The sequence below is a fragment of the Pinus tabuliformis genome, chromosome 7 (genome assembly GCF_031772625.1).
Source record: "Pinus tabuliformis cultivar Carrire ecotype Pingquan chromosome 7, CPIR1, whole genome shotgun sequence".
Classification (NCBI taxonomy): Eukaryota; Viridiplantae; Streptophyta; class Pinopsida; order Pinales; family Pinaceae; genus Pinus; species Pinus tabuliformis.
Window position 1 is genome coordinate 480,159,022 of NC_142293.1, and position 20,198 is coordinate 480,179,219.

A 20,198-nucleotide genomic window follows, 5' to 3' on the forward strand; every position below is an offset into this window, starting at 1 on the left:
GATAAAATTTTAATTACAAACTTGCAACCCTTTGCAAGCTTTCAAAATAAATTGGGCCAAATTTTGGGTCAACACCTAGCAAGCTTCTCAAACACCCTATATATGTTGTTAAACCTCAAAATTCTATCTACCAATTCTCTCGAGTTAAAAAAGAGAGTTAGGTCAAATTAGTGAATACCACTAATGAAAATGTGTATTGGTGTTCAATGTACTCTTGACAATCATTGCATGCTCCTTAAACTATCCAATGTCAACTAATCTAAATAGTCCATGATGTTCGTCAACAAAATAAATAGTCTTCTTCATCTCCTTATCAACTATGTAACATTTGTGGTTACTAAAAATGACATTTAGACATAAGCAATGCTTCTTGATATAACTAATTTAGAATAAATTACCTTTATTCTAAACACATTCACAAAAATAAACATGTCTTCTCCAACAAACAAACCAAAAAACTACACATTTCATTTACCTATTACCATAAATACTTCCCTACCCTACACCAAACATGATGAGATCTTTAAAAAAATGATTTCAATTAACATATTCCATAAACTAATCTTACTGCTAAAGTGTCATGATGCACTTGGATCTATTTACCAAACAAATAATTGAGATTAGCATGCTTTTATCTAAGTCATAAATGCATAAAAAAATATGTTATTATATAAATATACTATTACATATTATCATTTTTATATATAAAAAAATATCACATACATTTTTTATATTTTAAAATAAATATATAACATAACAAAACATTAATTAATTTAAAATAAAAAAGAATATATATGTTCTAACCAAATAAATTAAAGCTATTATGGAATTTCATTTTTTTTATATTATAAATTATAAATTAAAATATATCTTTTTTATAAATTTTGTTTCATACAACACCCCCAATAACTATAAAATAACAATATCCCATGTAATAACAATACGTTAGATTAATGTTGATTTATAGTGATGAGTCATTGTTCAGATCCACTTAAACCTAATGCAAAATTTAATTTTGATTTAGTGAACGAGTCATTGTTCAGACTCCACTTAAACCTAATGCAAAATTTAAATAACCTAAGGCAATCTAATTTTGATTTAGTGAACGAGTCATTGTTCAGACTACACCTAAACCTAATGCAAAATTTAAATACGGAGTCTCCACTGAAGAGATGGAGTTAAACGTGGTTGGAATTTGGGGAAAAAAAATAAAAAAATCTTGTAGAGTCGGTGTTTGAATCGTTTTTTTGATGGTGGAAATGGATTCAGCACCATCAAAAATGTCTAAGAGACCTAAAATTTTCAAATTTAACAACTATAATTTGGATTTACAAAAATCTTTGCCAGATTTACTCTAAATATAACCACAATTTCCATAACTTTCCAAACAACTCCTCCACCTTGTTAAACTACACGTTTAAATAGAATCCCAAGCTATGAAACACTGCATTGCCTCTCTCATTCATTGTAATTTATTTCATTATTTATGATGGACATGACATTTCTTTATATTGTATTTATATTATTGCGTTCGTTATTAACTTTCTATCTATTTTTAATGTTTTTTTAATCGAAAAAATGAATTTAGATTAGCATGTACTAAGTATGGAAAACTCTTTGCAATGTGGAATAGGTCGATGACAAGTATCAATATTCATGCGACAATAAAGACAACCGGGTGCATGGATGGATAAGCTCTAACCCTATGGTTGGGTTTTGGAAGATTACTCCGAGCGACGAGTTTCGTAATGGTGGGCCCCTTAAGCAGAATCTGACATCTCATGTGGGACCAACAACTCTTGCGGTAAGTACTAAGTAATGAAGCATCTCATTTTGAACTCACCGTAATATGTAACATTGCACACGAAGTTTAACTCAGCTTTATGTTGATTTATTTAGAAATAGGTTATTTAATTAATTTAAGTTAATTTACTATTTTGATAATTAATAAAGTTGAAAATAATTAAGTTTCATTTTATTGAACCGAGTTTAGTATAAGGGAGATGCGTAGGTGTAATGTAAAAAAGTATGTCAACACACACATATATAAAACAAAAGTAAATGTCAATTTTATATGAATAGTCTTTAAGTGCGATTTTTTGGAAACTCTTCACAATCAAAGTGCCCCAGAGGTTTTTAGGGGTGTTGCGATTTTTGGAAACTCTTCACAATCAAAGTGCCCCAGAGGTTTTTAGGGGTGTTGGATCCATATATGCAGTAAAAAAAACCAATTTAAACAACACAAATCAAAATTTGGTAATAAATTTTTTTGTCCTGCCCAGAAATTCCAAAAAGTCTCACTTAAAGACTACTCCAACTCTATATAGCATGGGAGAGATATTGTATTGTAATTTTATTGTATTATAATTTTGTTTTCACTAAAAAAATTACAAATATTTTTTTCCAAGCTAAAACATAATATACATTTCTTATTAAATTTAAACCAAAGAAACAAGTCTTACAAGGTAGGTTAGTCCCTTCCACTCAGGTTGGAAATTATGCTTTGGGAAAAATTGCATTAAAAATTATAATCTGCATTGGTCAATGATAAATTAACATTGGTCAATAGGCAAATAGAGTCATATAGTCTTGCTTTGGCAAGAACTAATAAATTGAGATATGAAATAGAAGAATTAAAAATTAATTACTTAGTGAGCAACAAGGACTTGCATAAATTTTGGTCTATAGTAACCACTAGTAACTCTACAAATTTACAATTTTGCACTTACTTAAGTGAGGTAAACCTAAACTATATCATGATAAGTATATTTATTTACATCTCATTCTTATCCATCTTTTATGCAAAGACTTGTTTAAATTATGGTGGGAAGTAACTAATGGTAAATATGAGTATGAGTTATTTTCAAGGATTTTATTTTTGGATGGTTTTATGTAAAGCTTAAGAATAAAAAATCACTACACAAATATCTCTAAAATTCCATGCATGAATGTTGCAACTATATCCATAAATTATGGCATAAAATATGTGAGATAGTTATCCACATGGCATTATATTGTACAAAGGTTGCAATAAGGTTTTCAAGTTATCGTTCAATCAAATGTTTGAAAATTAGTCTTTTTAATAATGATTGAAAAATAAAAATCAAGGGGATAGTTCAATTGGTCATTGTCTTGATAACGAAGTGATATGTCCTTAAGATTCCAAGTTCAGCTTCCATGTAGGTTATCTAACACTTATTATTTATATAATATATATATATATATATATATATATATATTATATATAAAGTATAAGTTGCATTCGTCAATGCTAAACTAATATGAAAGCTAAGAAATAATGAAACACGTGTAATTAATAACACACACACACCAAATATAATCATTGATATGCATATCACATTAAAAAATTAAATTAAAGAAATTGTAAAACTTTTAACTATATGTATTTTAATAAAATAAAAATATCTCTATCTATAAAAACATGAAATTTATATAAATGTAAATAATATTAGTAAGAACTAGCATAGATTCATTTTAATTCCAAATCTACAAGTGTGGAAAATAATCAAATTTATTGAGGCACAAATCAAGCTTAACACTCAAAATGAGATTTTTTATCTTGAAAATTTTGGTCACTTGGTATATCCAAAGTTAAAATGAATCTATATTGGTATTATAAGATTTATAATTATACACCAATATACTTTATTTATGAAATATAATATAAGCTCTCTTAGATTCACTTAAAAAAAATTAAGGAAAATGGATGGTGTATACATTTAGAGAATGTCTAACATTACGTGTGGTTATCTTTCTTAATTGTATCTCAATGCTTCACCTATTATAAAATTTTCATATCACACTCCTTGCTATCATTTGTTAATGTAATTCAAAATAAAGTTCGTTTCCCAAGTTTTCTGTGTGTTCCTCTGGGCATTCATAAGTATGATCTTACTTTGGTGGTTTCTTATGTATACCTTCTGAGGTGGCCCATTTATCTAAGATTCTTTATTTTATCTACTTTCCTTTAGAGGGGTTTTTGGTTAATTGGAGTGTATACCATATCTATCTAGTGTTATTCTCTCATATTTTCTTACTTTGGTGGTTTCTTATGTATTTCTTACAAGGTGGCCCATTTATCTAAGATTCTTTATTTTATTTACTTTCCTTTAGAGGGGTTTTTGGTTAATTGGAGTGTATACCATTTCTATTTAGTGTTATCCTCTCATATTTTCCTTGTTACCTCCTAAAATGATATGTCAAAAGTTGGAAAATTCATCTTGCTATGAGTAAAGGCATTAAGAAGTGATGCATGATTTGGAAGTTCTATGAATCTAAAGTTAATCGCATGTTTCATTAAGTTGTTAAGAGCTTGTTATTAATGTCGGGCATCACTTTTACTAAAAACTCAAAAATGATAAGGGATCACTGTTTAGCCTGGCACAACCTTAAAAGTTTTAATTTGAAGTTGGAATCTAGACATGTTGAAGTTGGAATCCAGAAATGTTGTAGAGGACAACTCTGTACACATACCAACAAATTTTATCGGAGAATATTAAGTTTTAACGATAATGATTATATAATTGAGTGAGTTGGAAACACAATCATAGTAAATAACAATGACATGGTTCTAGTGTTTCACTTAGCACAATTTCTCATCCTTGAAAATGGATATGAAATTTGGATATATAAGGAACTTTCCTATACATACCCACAAAATATAATAAAAAAATATCAATTTTGAATGGCGCACCTAAATCCATACCTAATCACATTGGAAAAACACATGAAAACCCTAATAAATGATTACATACGATTTGACTTGCTCGAGCGTGAAATGAGGAAGGAAAATTATAAGAATCATAGTAAACATGTGAAATGAGGAAGGGAAATGATAAGAATCATAGTAAAGATGTGGAAAGTAATTGAGTGATCATGATATATGATATTATATGTGAACAATATCAATAAATCAATTTTAAAGCAGGATGAAATCCTAAAACCATGGTAATAATATTAAAATATAATATAAAATAATGTAGGGCATTTAGCTACATTTCAAGAAACAATAAGGTTTATGATTCAACTTTAGGGATTTAGAGAACAATCATTAATATGGAGGGATTAAATTTCAACAGTTCCAAGATTAAATTTTCATTTTTTGGCCTGTGCAAGGAGGAGATCAAGTTGGACCCAAAGTGGACACTATAAGCAATTTTGAGGATTTAATTAGTTGTCTGCTTAATTATTGAATGTATTGATGAAGGCTCATATATGACTTTATCAAATACAATCAATATGGATGGAATTTTAGATCTATAAATTAGAAGAAGAAACTCTTCAAAAGGTTGACATACAAAGAGTAGATTCCAAGACAAGTAATAATATTGAATTGTGATTCAATGTTTGCAGGATTATGTAACCATGGTTGTTCTTTTCATATCTTATACTTTCTCATACAAATCAATTGTTGTACTTGGTGATATAACTTGAGGTTGTTCTAGATCAATTGTTTTCTATATCTTTCATATGGGGAGCTTAATTCTCTCTAGGGGTTTAAGTGGGACATGAGTGATAAAGATGCATATTGGTGGCCACTCACCTATTCCATTGCCTCAACAACTCTCTATCTTCTTAGCAGTTTTTCTTTGGCTTTTTGGGTCCCAAACATCTGGGGCCATTTTGAAGCCCTAAATGATGTTTTCTGGAAATCTGAAGTTTGGTTTTCACTACATAATTATGTTTTGTGTTATATTTTTCTAGGTGTGCATTTCATTTCATTTATTACCTTTGATTTCATTCCTTATACAACTAGGATCATTGGTATCAAAGTAATCTACTCTTTTTTGTTTCTTGGTGCATGTCCCTGACATTAGAGAAATTTTGAGGTCTAAATGGGCCTCAAAACAAAAATGTACAACCATAATAAATTTTATAAGAACCAATAAAATTCAAGATGATGATGTCAACCATGGGCGGGGATTCACCATTTTTTGAGTAAAATAATAAAAACTACATTTTCAACTCGTATTTCCAACTTATCTACCTACATTTTTACTCAAATTTCAAGCGAGAGCACTCATCATATACGAATTTAATTCTTCATCTAAGGATTACCAATGTTGCATACTTTCGATGGACCTTGCTACACAAAAAATGAGAAATACATGAAAAATGTGATTGTAATCAGATTTTTTCATGTCTTTCTCATTTTTCATGTAGCAAGGTCCATCTAAAGTATGCAACATGTTTACTCCTTGGATGAGGAATAAAATTTTTCATCCAACGAGTTCTCCTGCTCAAAATTTGAGTAAAATCATAGAGAGATAAGTTGGAAATATAGGTTGAAAAAATAGTTTCTTTTTTCCCTCTAAAATTTGATGATGTAATCTAATATTATTTTACTATTTCCATTATTATTTTATAATATTCCTTAGGAGGCCCATTTTAGACCTCAAAATTTCTCTAATGATAAGCTCAGGGTATAAAGAGTTGGATCTTAAGCTAGTTTCACTTGGGAATGATTGCTCTTAACAACCCAAGTGGTCTCCTATGGTAGAAGAAAAGAGAGATGGTGGAGCAAGGGATCCTATCAATTTGTTGCTCAAGGAAGCACTTGTATTATAAAGGAGTGAGATGATGGAGAATTTCACCCAGATCCTTCGATGGCATCCAACAACAGCCGAGGCACCTTCAACAAATGGCAATTTCATAGGTGCAAGGCCCTTCAAGGTATAACTTAACTTTGACATCCCATTATTTGAAGGAAAAATATATGCATATTCTTTGGAGAAATGGTTAAATCTATTAGAGGGATATTACTCTATCCAGGAAATTTCCATCAATAAATAGATCACTTTTTTTCTCTTGGAAGTGCTTCCCCATGTAAAATATTGGTGGGAAGGTTGTTAGGAGAGACGCAATGAAAATGAGTCTACAATATTCAAGGCAAGACCCACTTGGGAAGGCTTTTTTTATGACCTCAAGGAGGAATTCTACCCTATAGGGAACTATGGTGACTAGTACACGAGATGGACAACTCTATGACATAAGAGAGACCAAATGGTGCTAGGTTAGTGACCAATATTTTCCATACCTTGCACTCAAAGTTGGGTATTGGAGAGTCCAAGAAAAACCTATTTCTGAAGTACCACAGTGGTCCACACAAGTACTTCCAAATAGATATAGATTTCTTGGACATCTTATCATTGGGAGCCACTTAACAATATATTTTTAAAATTGAGTCGAAAATGAAGAAGAGGAATAAGTAGGAGTTCAATTCTACAAATTTGTTGCAAGAGAAGCCTACAAAAGGTGGCCCAAACTCATAAAACAAGGGAAAATGCACAGAGATCCAACCTCAAGAAAACCAACCCATGTCACAGGCAAAGAAGGGTAATGGGAGGTTGAAAAAGGACACTAGAAAGGGGTGTGAGTTCCACAAAAACACCTAGCACAACACTGATGAATCTTCTCAAAACAATCATCATTGACTAAGCTTAAAGAAAAATAAATGAGCTCTAGCTTTGATTTTTATTTAGAACATGATAAAGGAAATACGATCATTGATGCATAATCCAATCCTACCATTGTGACTGCAAAGATCCAACAAAAAGATCCAGAGGATGCTAAAAAGGGTTAATGTCTCTTCTATTCAAAAATATGGGTGAACGGGACCCCACTATGTTTCATTATTCTTAGCAAGAGACAAAATAATTTTATCTCAATCGTGGTCATAAAGAGATTGAAGTTGCTGATAGTTACACACCCCCAAACATACACCATTAGTTATTTGAGCCATAAACAAGACATTTGTGTCAAAAACAATGTCACTTGTCTTATGGCATCAAGCTCTTCAAATATGAGGTATTGTGTGATGTTGCACCACTCGAATTTTTTGATGTTCTTCTAGGACAACCTTATATTTGGAAACTCCATGTTGTTTGTGGGTCTAGTCCCCATAGTGTCATTGTTACTCTAGGAGGTCAGTTATATAGGATACAAGAGATAGTTCTAACTACCACAATTTCTTTGATCTCATCAAGCATAGTGTCAAAAGGTAATCTCTCATACTACAAATCTTATCTTCTTCATGGTTCCATTAGAAGGTGAAAGGAAGGTAATTGTGATCACCATGGCCTCAACACATGACCTCTATATAAAGCAGAAGTAGGTGGATAAGATTGTAAAGACATACAAAAGTATATTTTCTCCACCTATGGTTTTCCTCTACACTTCCAATTCAAACACTCAATTTACTCAATACCTGGTGCTCCTTTACCCATTGTCCCAAATCATAGGTTCTCTTTCTTGGAAATGAAGAAAGAAAACATCAAATTCATGAGCTCATCCAAAAGGACCGCATTTGACCTAACTCCTTACCTTATGGGACTCCAATTATGTAGGTGCAGAAGAAGGATGGGACGTGGAGACTCTTTATTATTTACAGAACCCTAAACAAAATCATTATAAAGAATAAATACTTAATCCTCATATTAACAGTCTTCTTGATCAACTTAAGGGTGTCAAGTTCTTTAGTAAGATTGATATGAAATCAAGCTACCACCAAGTTCCAATCAAATAAACTGATGTATTGGAAACAACCTTCAAATGAATATAAGGCTCTTCTAAGTGGTTGTTCATGCCCTTTCGCTTGACTAATGCTCCAATAATGTTCATGAGGATGAAAAATGACATATGTGTCTTTAGTATAGCATAGGAAAAACATTTGCAGCACATTCAACAAGTCATAAACACCTTGTAAAAACACAAGTTGTATACTAGTTTGGATAAATGCCCATTTAGCATATAGATAACTCAATATTTGGGGATACATCATGGATGAACATAGGGCTCATGTGGGCCCAACCACATGAGATATTTAAAAAGTGTGTGCTAATATGTAGTTGAATGCATTAGAAACACAATTATAAAAAGTAACAATGAAACTAGTTTTTCACTCTAATAGCATCTCATCTTTGAATTTGTTTATGATGTATATGACACTTTTGCATACATAGCCATGAAACATAATTAAAAAATATTTGAGTTTTAAGGGCATGATTGAGTACATCACTAAGTGAAATGCAACCCTATTCACGTAAGAGATAGCATATGATATGACTTACGCGAGTGTGAACCAAGGAAGGAAAATTAAAAGGATAATGATGAACATGTGTAAAATAAATGAGTAATCATGAAAAATGTTTTTGCCTATGGACAATATTAATAAAGACCTTGAGTTTGGGAGGAAACTTCCAAAGTCATTAATAAAACTTTAAGATATAATATAAATTATGTCTTGGTCATTTATCCATCCTTCAAAGGAAAACGAAGTTTCCTATGGCTCCAAAGAACATGGAGGAGATAGTATGCAAGCCTCTAGGATTATTATTTCAACATTTTGGTGTATAGAAAGAGGATATCAAATGAGATAGTATGCAAGACTCTAGGATTATTACTTCAACATTTTGGTGTATAGAAAGAGGATATCAAATTGTAACTCAGTGGAACAATATGGTGTTAGTTTGTAAGAGTTAATTAATTGTTTTTTATTGATTGATTATATTGATGAATGATTAATTATGAATTTTTAAAAGATGATCAATATTAAATGGTAAAGGATGTTATTATAGATTTACAAATTAGGAAAAAAAAAAAACCTTAAAAAATGGATTCACAAGGAGTATAACCTAAGGTTAGTAATAAGACCAACTTTTGATTCAACTTTTAGATCGTTATGTAACAAGAGAGATTTCCTTATTCTCTATAGATTAGCTATTGACTTCGATGTTGCAATTTGAGGTAGTTTATAGATCAATGGTTTTACCTATCATCCATATGAGGAGTTTGATTCTATTTGGAGGTTTTAGTATAATAAAAGGTGGTATTAAGGTCGTTTATGCCCATTGTTTTCTTTGCAACGGTTGAAGGATCAATGATCCCTAATGCCATATTATTATCTTTGATATCTATGGATAAAGTTGTTTTTCATTCTACTTACATGGTCTAAGTTATATTGAAGTTTGAATGAAGACACATGTGACTTCCATTTTCTTCACTAGCGATTAATATTGTAGTTGGATGATTTCATTGATAAGGTGCATATTTGATTCTCTTGTAATATTATTCAAATGATTTCAAAACCCCTATGTGCAAACATAAACTCCATAAATCTAAGGATAAATAACATGTCATATCTACCATTTTACTTTCATACAACATTTTAGCATAGTCCTCATTTATGATTTAACCTTAATTGGTAGATTGAATTCCTGCACCATCGATTCTCCCCTTAAGCTAGAAACGAACCACCCTAAAGCAAGATGAATGTTGATGTGGTGATACTAGGTAGTTTCTTAGGTAGAATTAAAGTTATGCTAAGCTATATGAAGGGTGTATCTTGGAAGATTAACACTACCCATGAGTCACGTTTTTGGTAAGAAATATATCTTCTATGACCTAGCATTATTGAACCTCTTGTGTTTTCTTCTTATTCCTTTTTTATCCCTTGGCTGAATTCCTTATATTTAGATTACTTAGCAATTTTATATCTTGATCTTTCCATAGAATCCCAAATCCTTTTGTATGTCTCATATATCTCAACACAATATCAACATTAAATGAAGTCTCATTTTTTTCTCATCCTCCATAAGGATTCAATGTCTTAGGTTTTCATTGGACCACATAGGTAGTGGGGCACATGCTCCTCTTATAGATTGGTAGTTTTTCTTAGCTATTTATTAATATAGGCTCAAATAGTTGACAAGACTTATTTTGATCTTGGATAATCTTAACTACCTCAATAATGTCCAATAAATTTGTGTTTTTCCACAAAGTCTATATCCCCATCATTTCTTAGCAATGTTTTAACACTTGTTCACCGTCCTCATATTCATACATATTCCAGTCCATTTTCTTCTAAATTTCAATCCTTTGTATCACTCCCGCAATTTATTATCAAGTAACTAAAGCATCCTTTGTATCACTCTCACAATTTATTATCAAGTAACTAAAGCTTGTACAAATGAGTATGTCTCATTTAATAGTTGAATCTTAATATGTCTTAAACATTAAGCCTATTATTTCAACTATGTCAATGTACCCCATTAAGTGGCTAAAAAAATCATCATTAACTCTAGTGCATAAAAACTTTATCAATATCTTCTAACTTATTTTGTAACAATAAATTTATTTATTTGAAACAATAACAATGTGAAAATATTGACTTACACCACTAACTTTAGCATCCATCATAATATATAATAACATTATCTAATAATATGTTTATTTAATTTCTTAAAATTTATTATTTTTTCAAAATTATAAAAAATACCACAATAATTGAAATAACCGTAAATCACATGTAGACAGACATTTGTCGACGCGTTTCGAACCAACAAGTGTCATCGTCACAACAAGTTGAAGAAACAGATCCATTATTTATAATAAATCATATTCACCTTAAACATAATAAATAACCATCCAATATAATCTTATATCACATACCATATAATCTTATAACTCACACACAATTTCTCGCACACAATTTGTAAACCCTATTTATTTATTTCTCACATGATTGAATTAAAGAATTAGACGAATATATTTCCTTCATGATCTTATATAATGCAAGAAATGTTGCACATCTCAGTGTTATCTTATATCACATACCATATAATCTTATATCTCACACACAATTTGTAAGCCCTATTTGTTTATTTCTCATGATTTTATTTCTCACATGATTGAATTGAAGAATTGGACGAATATATTTCCTTCATGATCTTATATGCAAGAAATGTTGCACATCTCAGTGTTATTTTGAATTTCAAACAATATTTTATATTTATATTTATAATATTTTATATTTTAAAATTATTTATTTATATTTATTTATTTTATTAAAAAAATATTAATAATATTTGTATAAATTTAATTACTTTAATTATATAAATTAAATGATCAGTAAATATAAATCAATGTCAATCCATAATGAACATCAAAACACTTATTTTATTAAAAATTTCAAAGGGTTAAAATTAAAATAATTATAAGAATTAACTAATTATATATATATATATATATATATATATATATATATATATCTTGGCCCAATTCCATGGCTTATCAATATCACATGTTCAAAAACCCATAACTAATTTCTTATAACACATATTAATATATATTTTTATTTAATTAAAAAATAAAATATAAAAATAATTACTTTGGAAATAAATTTTAGCTTTTAATTTATATATACTATTAAGAATATTTTATAGAGATTAAATTTATACCATCCATTTAATAATTATTAATTTAAAAAAAAAAAATAACTATATTACAAAATAAATATACATAATTATATATATATTTAAAAATCTCTCTACTTAACTTCTATTTTTTTAATTTAATAATTATATAAAAGTAACCAATTTCTATATTAATATAATATTTATATTAATAAAATTTTAAAAATAAAGTAAAAAATCATCATCACTCTACAGAAATGGGACAGTACAGTAATTCATTTCCAATGGAATATTTGAAAATGACATAATGCACTGATATTTAAGTGAAAAATGATGATGATTATGATATACAAAATAAAAAATGATCTATCTAAAATGAGAACAGTAAGTCTTTCTTTAGAAGCTTTATTAACTTAGATCATAATTTTTTACGTTACATACAAAGTCAAAATGAATTACAGTTACATACAAAGTCAAAATGAATTACAATAACTGCACAACAGTGCCAACATGTATAGTGAGTCGAACCCAAATGGGGAGACTAATAACCGGCCGTCACTATGGATCACTGGCACACTACAGTCACTATGGATCACTGGCACACTACAGTGATTCGTTTTAAATGAATATTTGTTCATGGGATAATAAACTAATTCATTTCAAATTAATGTTTAAGAAGAATCTAACCAGACTCTTTGTATATTGGATAGATGTTTCATAGTGGCCATTATGCTGGTGATGATCTTGTTCCTAAATTTCGAAATGGAGAACAATGGCAAAAAGTTTTTGGGCCAGTTTTTATTTATGTTAATTCAATTATGGATGGAGTTGAAGGTCAACCATCTATGCTCTGGGAGGATGCAAAGAAGCAGGTAATTTATTTATTTTTAAGATTTAATTTTCAATATTATTTAGAAAGTTAAATTAAAAAATGGTTTATTATTTGTTACAGATGATTATGGAAGTGGAAAGTTGGCCTTATAATTTTCCAGTATCTACAAATTTTCCCAAATCTGAAGATCGTGGCTGTGTGTCCGGAACACTCCTGGTTAAGGACAAGGACAAGTAAGTATGTATTTTTATTTATATCATTAATTTGTAATGATATTAGTATGTAAAGTATAAGCGTGAGTATTGTATATTAAAAAATAAAAATTAATAGAGAATTTGAATATTTTGATATTGAAGTGAATAATGAGACAATCGTTCTAAATTACAAATTCACCAAGTATTATATATATTATTTTAAAAATATTTTAAATATATTAAAAATAATTAACTTGTTTAACCTCTTTTAATAGAATTAGAAGTAAAAATTATTATTTTAAGGATTAATTTATGTATCATTTTACTCTCGATAAAATCAGTGACAATGTATATATGCTGCCTCATCAGTACGCTCTAATGGAACAGCAGCTTGTCTTCCTGCTGTTCTCACACAGATATGATATGTATTTTGACATCTATATTTTTTTAATATAACTATTCTTATTTTTCTCTCTGAAAAAAAAATCATTTTACTCCAGTGTGAGTGACGAAGAGGTTACACCAGCTGATTCAGCGTATGTAGGCTTGGCTCTTCCCGGAGAAAATGGATCTTGGCAAAGAGAAAGTAAGGTAATAAATGATTTCCTCTTAATAGATAAGTAGTTGTTTAATGAGGAGGAGGAATTGTTTGGATGTCTGGAATCCGGGTAAAAAAATTCAAAAAAATCTTGTAGAGGCAATGTTTGAATCGTGTTTTTTATGGTGGAAATGGATTCAGCACCATCAAAAACATCTAGGACACCTAAAATTTTGAAGTTTAGCAAGTATAATTTGGATTTACAAAAATCCTTGCCAGAGTTTCTCTAAATATAATCGGAATTTCCGTAACTTTTCTGGGTAACTCCTCTGCTTTTTTAGACTACGCAAATAGATAATCATATTCATTAGACTATAAATGTTTATAAACATTTTAGATTAATATTTATATTTGAAAAGTTTTTAATATTGTTAATAAAAAGACCAAAATCATATTGCAAATGTCTAAATAGTTTAGACCTGCCATGGATGTTCAGGGATACCAATTTTGGACCAGAACAGATAGTAATGGTAGTTTTACCATTAACAACATCCGTGGTGGTGATTATAATCTTTATGCTTGGGTGCCAGGCGTAATTGGAGACTACAAAAATGAAGATATCATTACTGTATCTGCAGGTTTTTATCTTCAAACTTTTGTTGAAGTTTAGATATCATTATTGTATCTGCATGTTTTTATTTTCAAATTTTGAAGTTTATATTTTGATGAATTTTAATTTATTATAAAAAAAGTTATAGATTTTTATTTTAATTTAATTTAAATAAATTATAAAATAAACAAATGTAATATGTGACTTTGTTATTCAGTATTTTTTTTTTATGGAAAAGTAGTTGATAATTTTAAATAATGGTAGTAATTTTAATATATATAAAAACATATTTTAATATAATTTTAAATTAATATAATATAAAAATTTAACATAATAAAAAAAATTATTGTATAGTTGAAAAATTATTTAAATATTAAATAATTAATATTACATAAATTAGAAAATGTATTATTGGTAAAAATGATTAATCCAAAAAAGTATTTAATACTTCCTATACAAAAGTATTTAGAGCTCCCTATTGAGAAGTTTTTTTTGCATGTTTTGTGAGCAGTAATGACCCCTCGTTAGATGGGCTTTAGTCCAGGGTAGGTTAGTTAGGCCACCATTATTAAAATTAAAAATTTATTCTCAATTTTTTTAAATTAAAATTTTTGAAAATTAAAAAAATATTTTGAAAATTAAAAATTAAAAATTAAAAAATAAATAAATATTTAGAAATTTAAAAATTTAAAAATTTATTAACTTTAAATATTTTAGAATTATAAATAAGTATTTTAATAAGTTTACCTCATTCAAAGTAGAAGTTCTTTTTATTAAATAAAAATATAATACATACAAATAATTATTTCAAACACAGATTATGTTAACTTACAATAATTCAATCGAAGTGTGGGTGAGATTGTAAGAGAATAGTGTCTTATAATTTCACACTGTTTTTAGTAATATATTGGTTTAAATTGTTTGGATATTATATGTTTACACATAAAACATGTTATTTTATTGGAGTTCGACATGTTTTATTGGAGTTGGAATATGGGTAATGAGTAATATTTGATATTTCATTCAATATAATGGGAGATTTTAAGGAGATTTCAAACTCTATAATTAATCTAAATTTTAGTTATAAAAACTTAATAAAATAGGAAAAATGGTTTAACTTTTTATAAGTCATTTTTTATTTAATTAAGAATTTGAATATGAAGAAAATTATAATGAGAAAAACATAAACATATGGCAAAGCACTCTAATATCTTATAAGTTCGCAATAATATTTAAAAATTTAATAATGTGTTTTTATAAGATTTATTATGTATTTTAATTATTTTAATTAATTACATCATTGTAAACCATTTGTTATTTATATGAAAATATTAAGAATAAAACAATATAATTACATTATAAATATGTATTTTATAGTTAATTTTATTTTAGTAAAATAATTATTAAAATATCTAAACTTATATAAATTATTAGTAATATAAATAATTTTATAAAAATTTATTTATTATTAATAATAAGAATAGCTTAAGTATATATATATATATATATTAATTATATTATAATGTTAGCCTATTTTAAATTTTTTTATTTTTACTCTTTAAAATAATGATCTAACTTAACAAGAAAAACCTATGTGGCATATCAAAGAGAAATATTGCCTCTACATGTGATAGATTCTTGATCAAATCAAGTGTAATACTTATTAAAATTTATGTGACATCTCAAAGAGAAATATTGCCTCTACATGTGATAGATTCCTAATCAAATCACGTGTAATACTTCTTAAAAATTAACAAAATTAAAATCGTCATTATGATTAGATACATGATCTTTGGGAGTGAAAATTAGCATTCATTGAATGATTGATGTTTTTTTCATTCAGCGAATGCATTTATTAAAATCTGGCAGGCAAGTTGATGGAATGTTCACTCCATCATCGACTAAATATCCTCCAATGAACTGCACAACCACCAAATTATATGATGATTCACAAATCTCTACTCTGAATCTTGTGGCTCACAATTTTTCTTGTTTTGAATTGAATTGAATTAAGGAATTTTAATGATATCCACGAGACCCAATGATCTAAGGGACTTAGACTCCAAACCAAACAAAACATCACAATCTCAAGTTTCCCTCTAAAACAACTATTTTTCCATGAATCTTGATCAAGAAATTCGCATTTTTGTGAAGCCTTGCTTCCTCAAACATTTTTCTCAAACTGTCCACCTTTAGATTACTTTCAAACTGCTTATGAATGTCCTTATTTGTCGAACATTTGGTTATGAAGTGTCATTCAATTTCAATCGCTCCTTTCCTACAGATGATACAAGTTCTTTCTTCCCACTCTTCCTTGGTGGTTATCCATCTATTTGTTTTGCAACTAAGATGGTGAGATCCGATCCTCAGCTACACTATTAAAATTTTATCCTTTCCCTTGATTGTGGCACTCAAATAATTATTTTCATCATGCAACTGTGATGGGTTGAAATTTTTGACATATAACGTTTTTTTCATCCAACTTATTTTTACCACTTGGCAATCCTGAATTTTTCAAGCACCCAATTTTTTATTTCCTCTTTAGAGTTAGGACAATCTTGTCAATTAATTCCCCATTTTCTCATCCACTTGTCATTTTGCTTCCTCCAAATTTTCTTCCTACACTTTAGCTCCTCTGCAACAATCATCTTGGGCAATAATGCTCATCCATTCTTTCCACCCTTTTTAAATAACTTAACAAACAAATGATTGTTGAAGCCTCCATTGGGAACATTCCAACCTCAACTAGCAAGATCTCATATGGGACCGTTGACTTGACTTTGAGGTTACTAATGATTAAGTGCTTTTGAATTCTTTCTAGTTGTCTCCACTTGTGATTTGACATGCTGCTCCCCCAAACTTCACACCCATAGAGGAAAATCGACATAACCAACAATCCAAAAGGAGTTTTCTTGGTTTTCCAGTCCCATAATTTTGCTTTCCTGCATCTATTATAAAGAAGGTAAGAAGTTATTCATCCCCCTTATATCCTTTTAGTTATGTATGTCTCCTAACTGAGTCTATTGTGAGAAAAAATTCCTAGGTACTTGTACTCTTCCACTATCTCCAAGGAATTTTCCTCAAATATAAACCTAACCTACTGCTTTTTCCGCTTCAAAGAGAATATCATAACTTTGGTTTTGCTAGTGTTTACTTGCATCTCAACCTCTTGGCAGAAGATATCTAAGGCCTTCAAATGCTCTCTCAAACCATGAGCATATTTTGCAATTAGGATAAGATAGTCAACATACAAAAGTAGCTACATTACATAACGTGCTAGTTGAATACCCTTTCCACTAGTGTTTTTTAGCCATTCTTCTAGCTTGTAAATATATAAAACCAAATAGTGTGGGGGAAAGGGGGCACCCCTTCTTGACCCCAATGTCACTATCAAAGCATTCTGAAAAGCCCTCTTTAGTACTAATTTTAGCACTAACTTTCTCATAAAGTTTATGGACAATAACTCTATGTTCACTTGTGATCCCAAGCTCTTCCATTCTTCTTCAAAGCTAATCCCTAGGAATAGTGTCAAAAGCCTTTTTAAAATCAAAAAAGAAACAAAAGGCTTCCCCACCGTGTATGTCTCATACTTTTTCAATGAAGTGCCTAAGCGTGATGAATGATCAATTATAGAGTACCTTGGCCTAAAATTAACTTGTCATTTTTCTCTTTTACCCTCTTTTTCTACCTAGCTGCTAATTATATGCTCCATCATGCTCCCAAACAATTTTCCAAGAAGAGGATTGACCATAATAGTGTGATAATTAGAGGGATTATTGATGTCTCCACTTTTGTAAAGAGGGATAGCAACACTTGTTGTCCATTCAACTAGAAAATTGCCTTGTGTGATGTTGTTGAAGATCCTTTTGATGATTGGGGCCAAGATCTCAACACCCCATTTTAAAAATTCTGCCTGTAACCCATCAATGTCTTGGGCTTTACCACTTGCTAAATTTTTTATACCACGCTTGACATCCTCCACTAAAAATAACTCGGTTGTAGTGTTGATTAGGCGGGGGGAGGGGAGGGACCTACTTTTCTCTTGTTTTCTCTCATAGAGGATCTTTGCATATTCTAATCAATTTGTATCCAAGATATTATTATCTATTTTCTTTCTCTTTTGTTGTAGTTCCCGTCAGAATCCTTTGGGGTTATTCTTTCCCAAAGAGATTGATTAATTCCTTACTGAAGTCACATAAATTTCTTCTTTTTTTTATAATATTTTTACACTTTTTCATGCTTTCATTGTTTGTCTCCTTCTCCTTAAGGTATCTTATAGTAGCTTTGCACTCTTCATCATACCAAGGATTAGTTGGAAAAGTGTTTGAGACCCTCTCCTTAGGCTGAGATCTTTTGCATACCTTTAAGGCTTTGTGGATTATAGGGATCAACACATTGTTGCCAGTGCATTCTATTTTTGTATTGTCTTCCTCGTTTTATGTGTTGTTTTTTCCCACTGGAAGTGTTTTTCTAGAGCAGTAACAAAGAGATCTTGGCTTTCGTGATTTATGAGAATTCTTCCATTTGCATGCACTTTCTTATGACATTATTGGGTCTGCCCTTCTTGTATCCCACTTGTGTGTATGCCCAACTTAATACAAAGAGGCATATGGTCAAAATTTATCTTAGTAAGACAAGCCTCAATATTAAACTCTAACAAATTTAAAATAGAGCTTTGAGATCATATTACATAGTTCACCACACTTTCACCATTGTAGGTTTTACATATGATGCCACTAGATGTTGGCCAAGATTTCATGCCATTGAAAATTACCATTTCATAAAGGCTACATAAGCCTAACAACTTAGCGCTAAAGTGTGGCACACTCCCATTCCCATCTTGAGAAGTCCTTTTCCACATGTGCTCTTCATTTTCCTCTAACCAAAGAGGATTATTGTCCAAATTCCCATCACTTCCCAACTGAATATACTGATTGTTTGTTGTCATGGCATTAAAGTCACCAATTAGAACTATATCTCCTAAACTCATGAAAGTAGAAATATCTCTTTTTAAAGCAGCATAAGTGTCTTCTTTATCTAAATTTGTCTTCTTGTAGAACTTTGAGTTTTTTGGGGCAAAGTAACATGCAGCCAACTAGAATGTTACTTTGTTGTCTATTATATTTAGCCATATAACTTGCTTATTTGGATCCTCTTTTTCCACTTTCACTATTTCACTCCACATTTGTATTATTATAATCGTGATCCCTCCGCGTCCTTTCCCTATACTAGTCTCTTCGTTCCACACTGAAATTTTATCGTATCCTTTGAATACCCTGCAACCATCATGCTCATGGGTTTCTATAAGGATAATGATGTATTTCCCTTCTGTTATGGGCACCAAACCCAATCCTCTTCTCCATGGGTAACCTATACAATTCCAACTCACCATGTTTAGATACTCCTTGGGAGCATTGAATCCCTATTTTTTATTTGTTAAGTCCTCGCTAACTTGGGTTTCCCATTTTCAGCCATGCCCATTTTCCTACTTCTCTTGCTAATTTCGCTTTTTCCCATTCCTTCCTTCACTCGTCTTGTTTCTCAAGTCTCAAGTCATCATCTAGGTAAATATGAGTGCCTCTAAGTAGCCCCCTATTCTTGAGGATAACCATCTTGTCTTCTATACTCCTTAATGAAACTCTGACATGTCTATCCCTTCCATTTTGTTGTTTCCTACCAATCTTATTTGGTTGTTGAATATAACCTGTCCAATTCAACTTGTCCTTGGGAAAATCCCTTGCTAAAATATTTGTTCTTTCTTTTTCCCCATAGTGTTTCAGGCCTTTGATGATGATGTTTGTGGCCTTGTCTT

The 20,198-nt window shown here is 29.9% G+C and overlaps 1 protein-coding gene across 1 annotated transcript in view; it reads left to right on the forward strand.

The window, feature by feature from the left end:
* LOC149248084 (uncharacterized) overlaps positions 1 to 20,198 on the forward strand; it is a 133,538-nt gene that overhangs the window by 51,001 nt on the left and 62,339 nt on the right. Inside the window, 5 exon segments of the mRNA XM_089455999.1 lie at positions 1,634 to 1,804; positions 12,923 to 13,084; positions 13,165 to 13,277; positions 13,745 to 13,829; positions 14,273 to 14,414. Of these exon segments, the coding sequence (XP_089312125.1) occupies positions 1,634 to 1,804; positions 12,923 to 13,084; positions 13,165 to 13,277; positions 13,745 to 13,829; positions 14,273 to 14,414 (673 nt within the window).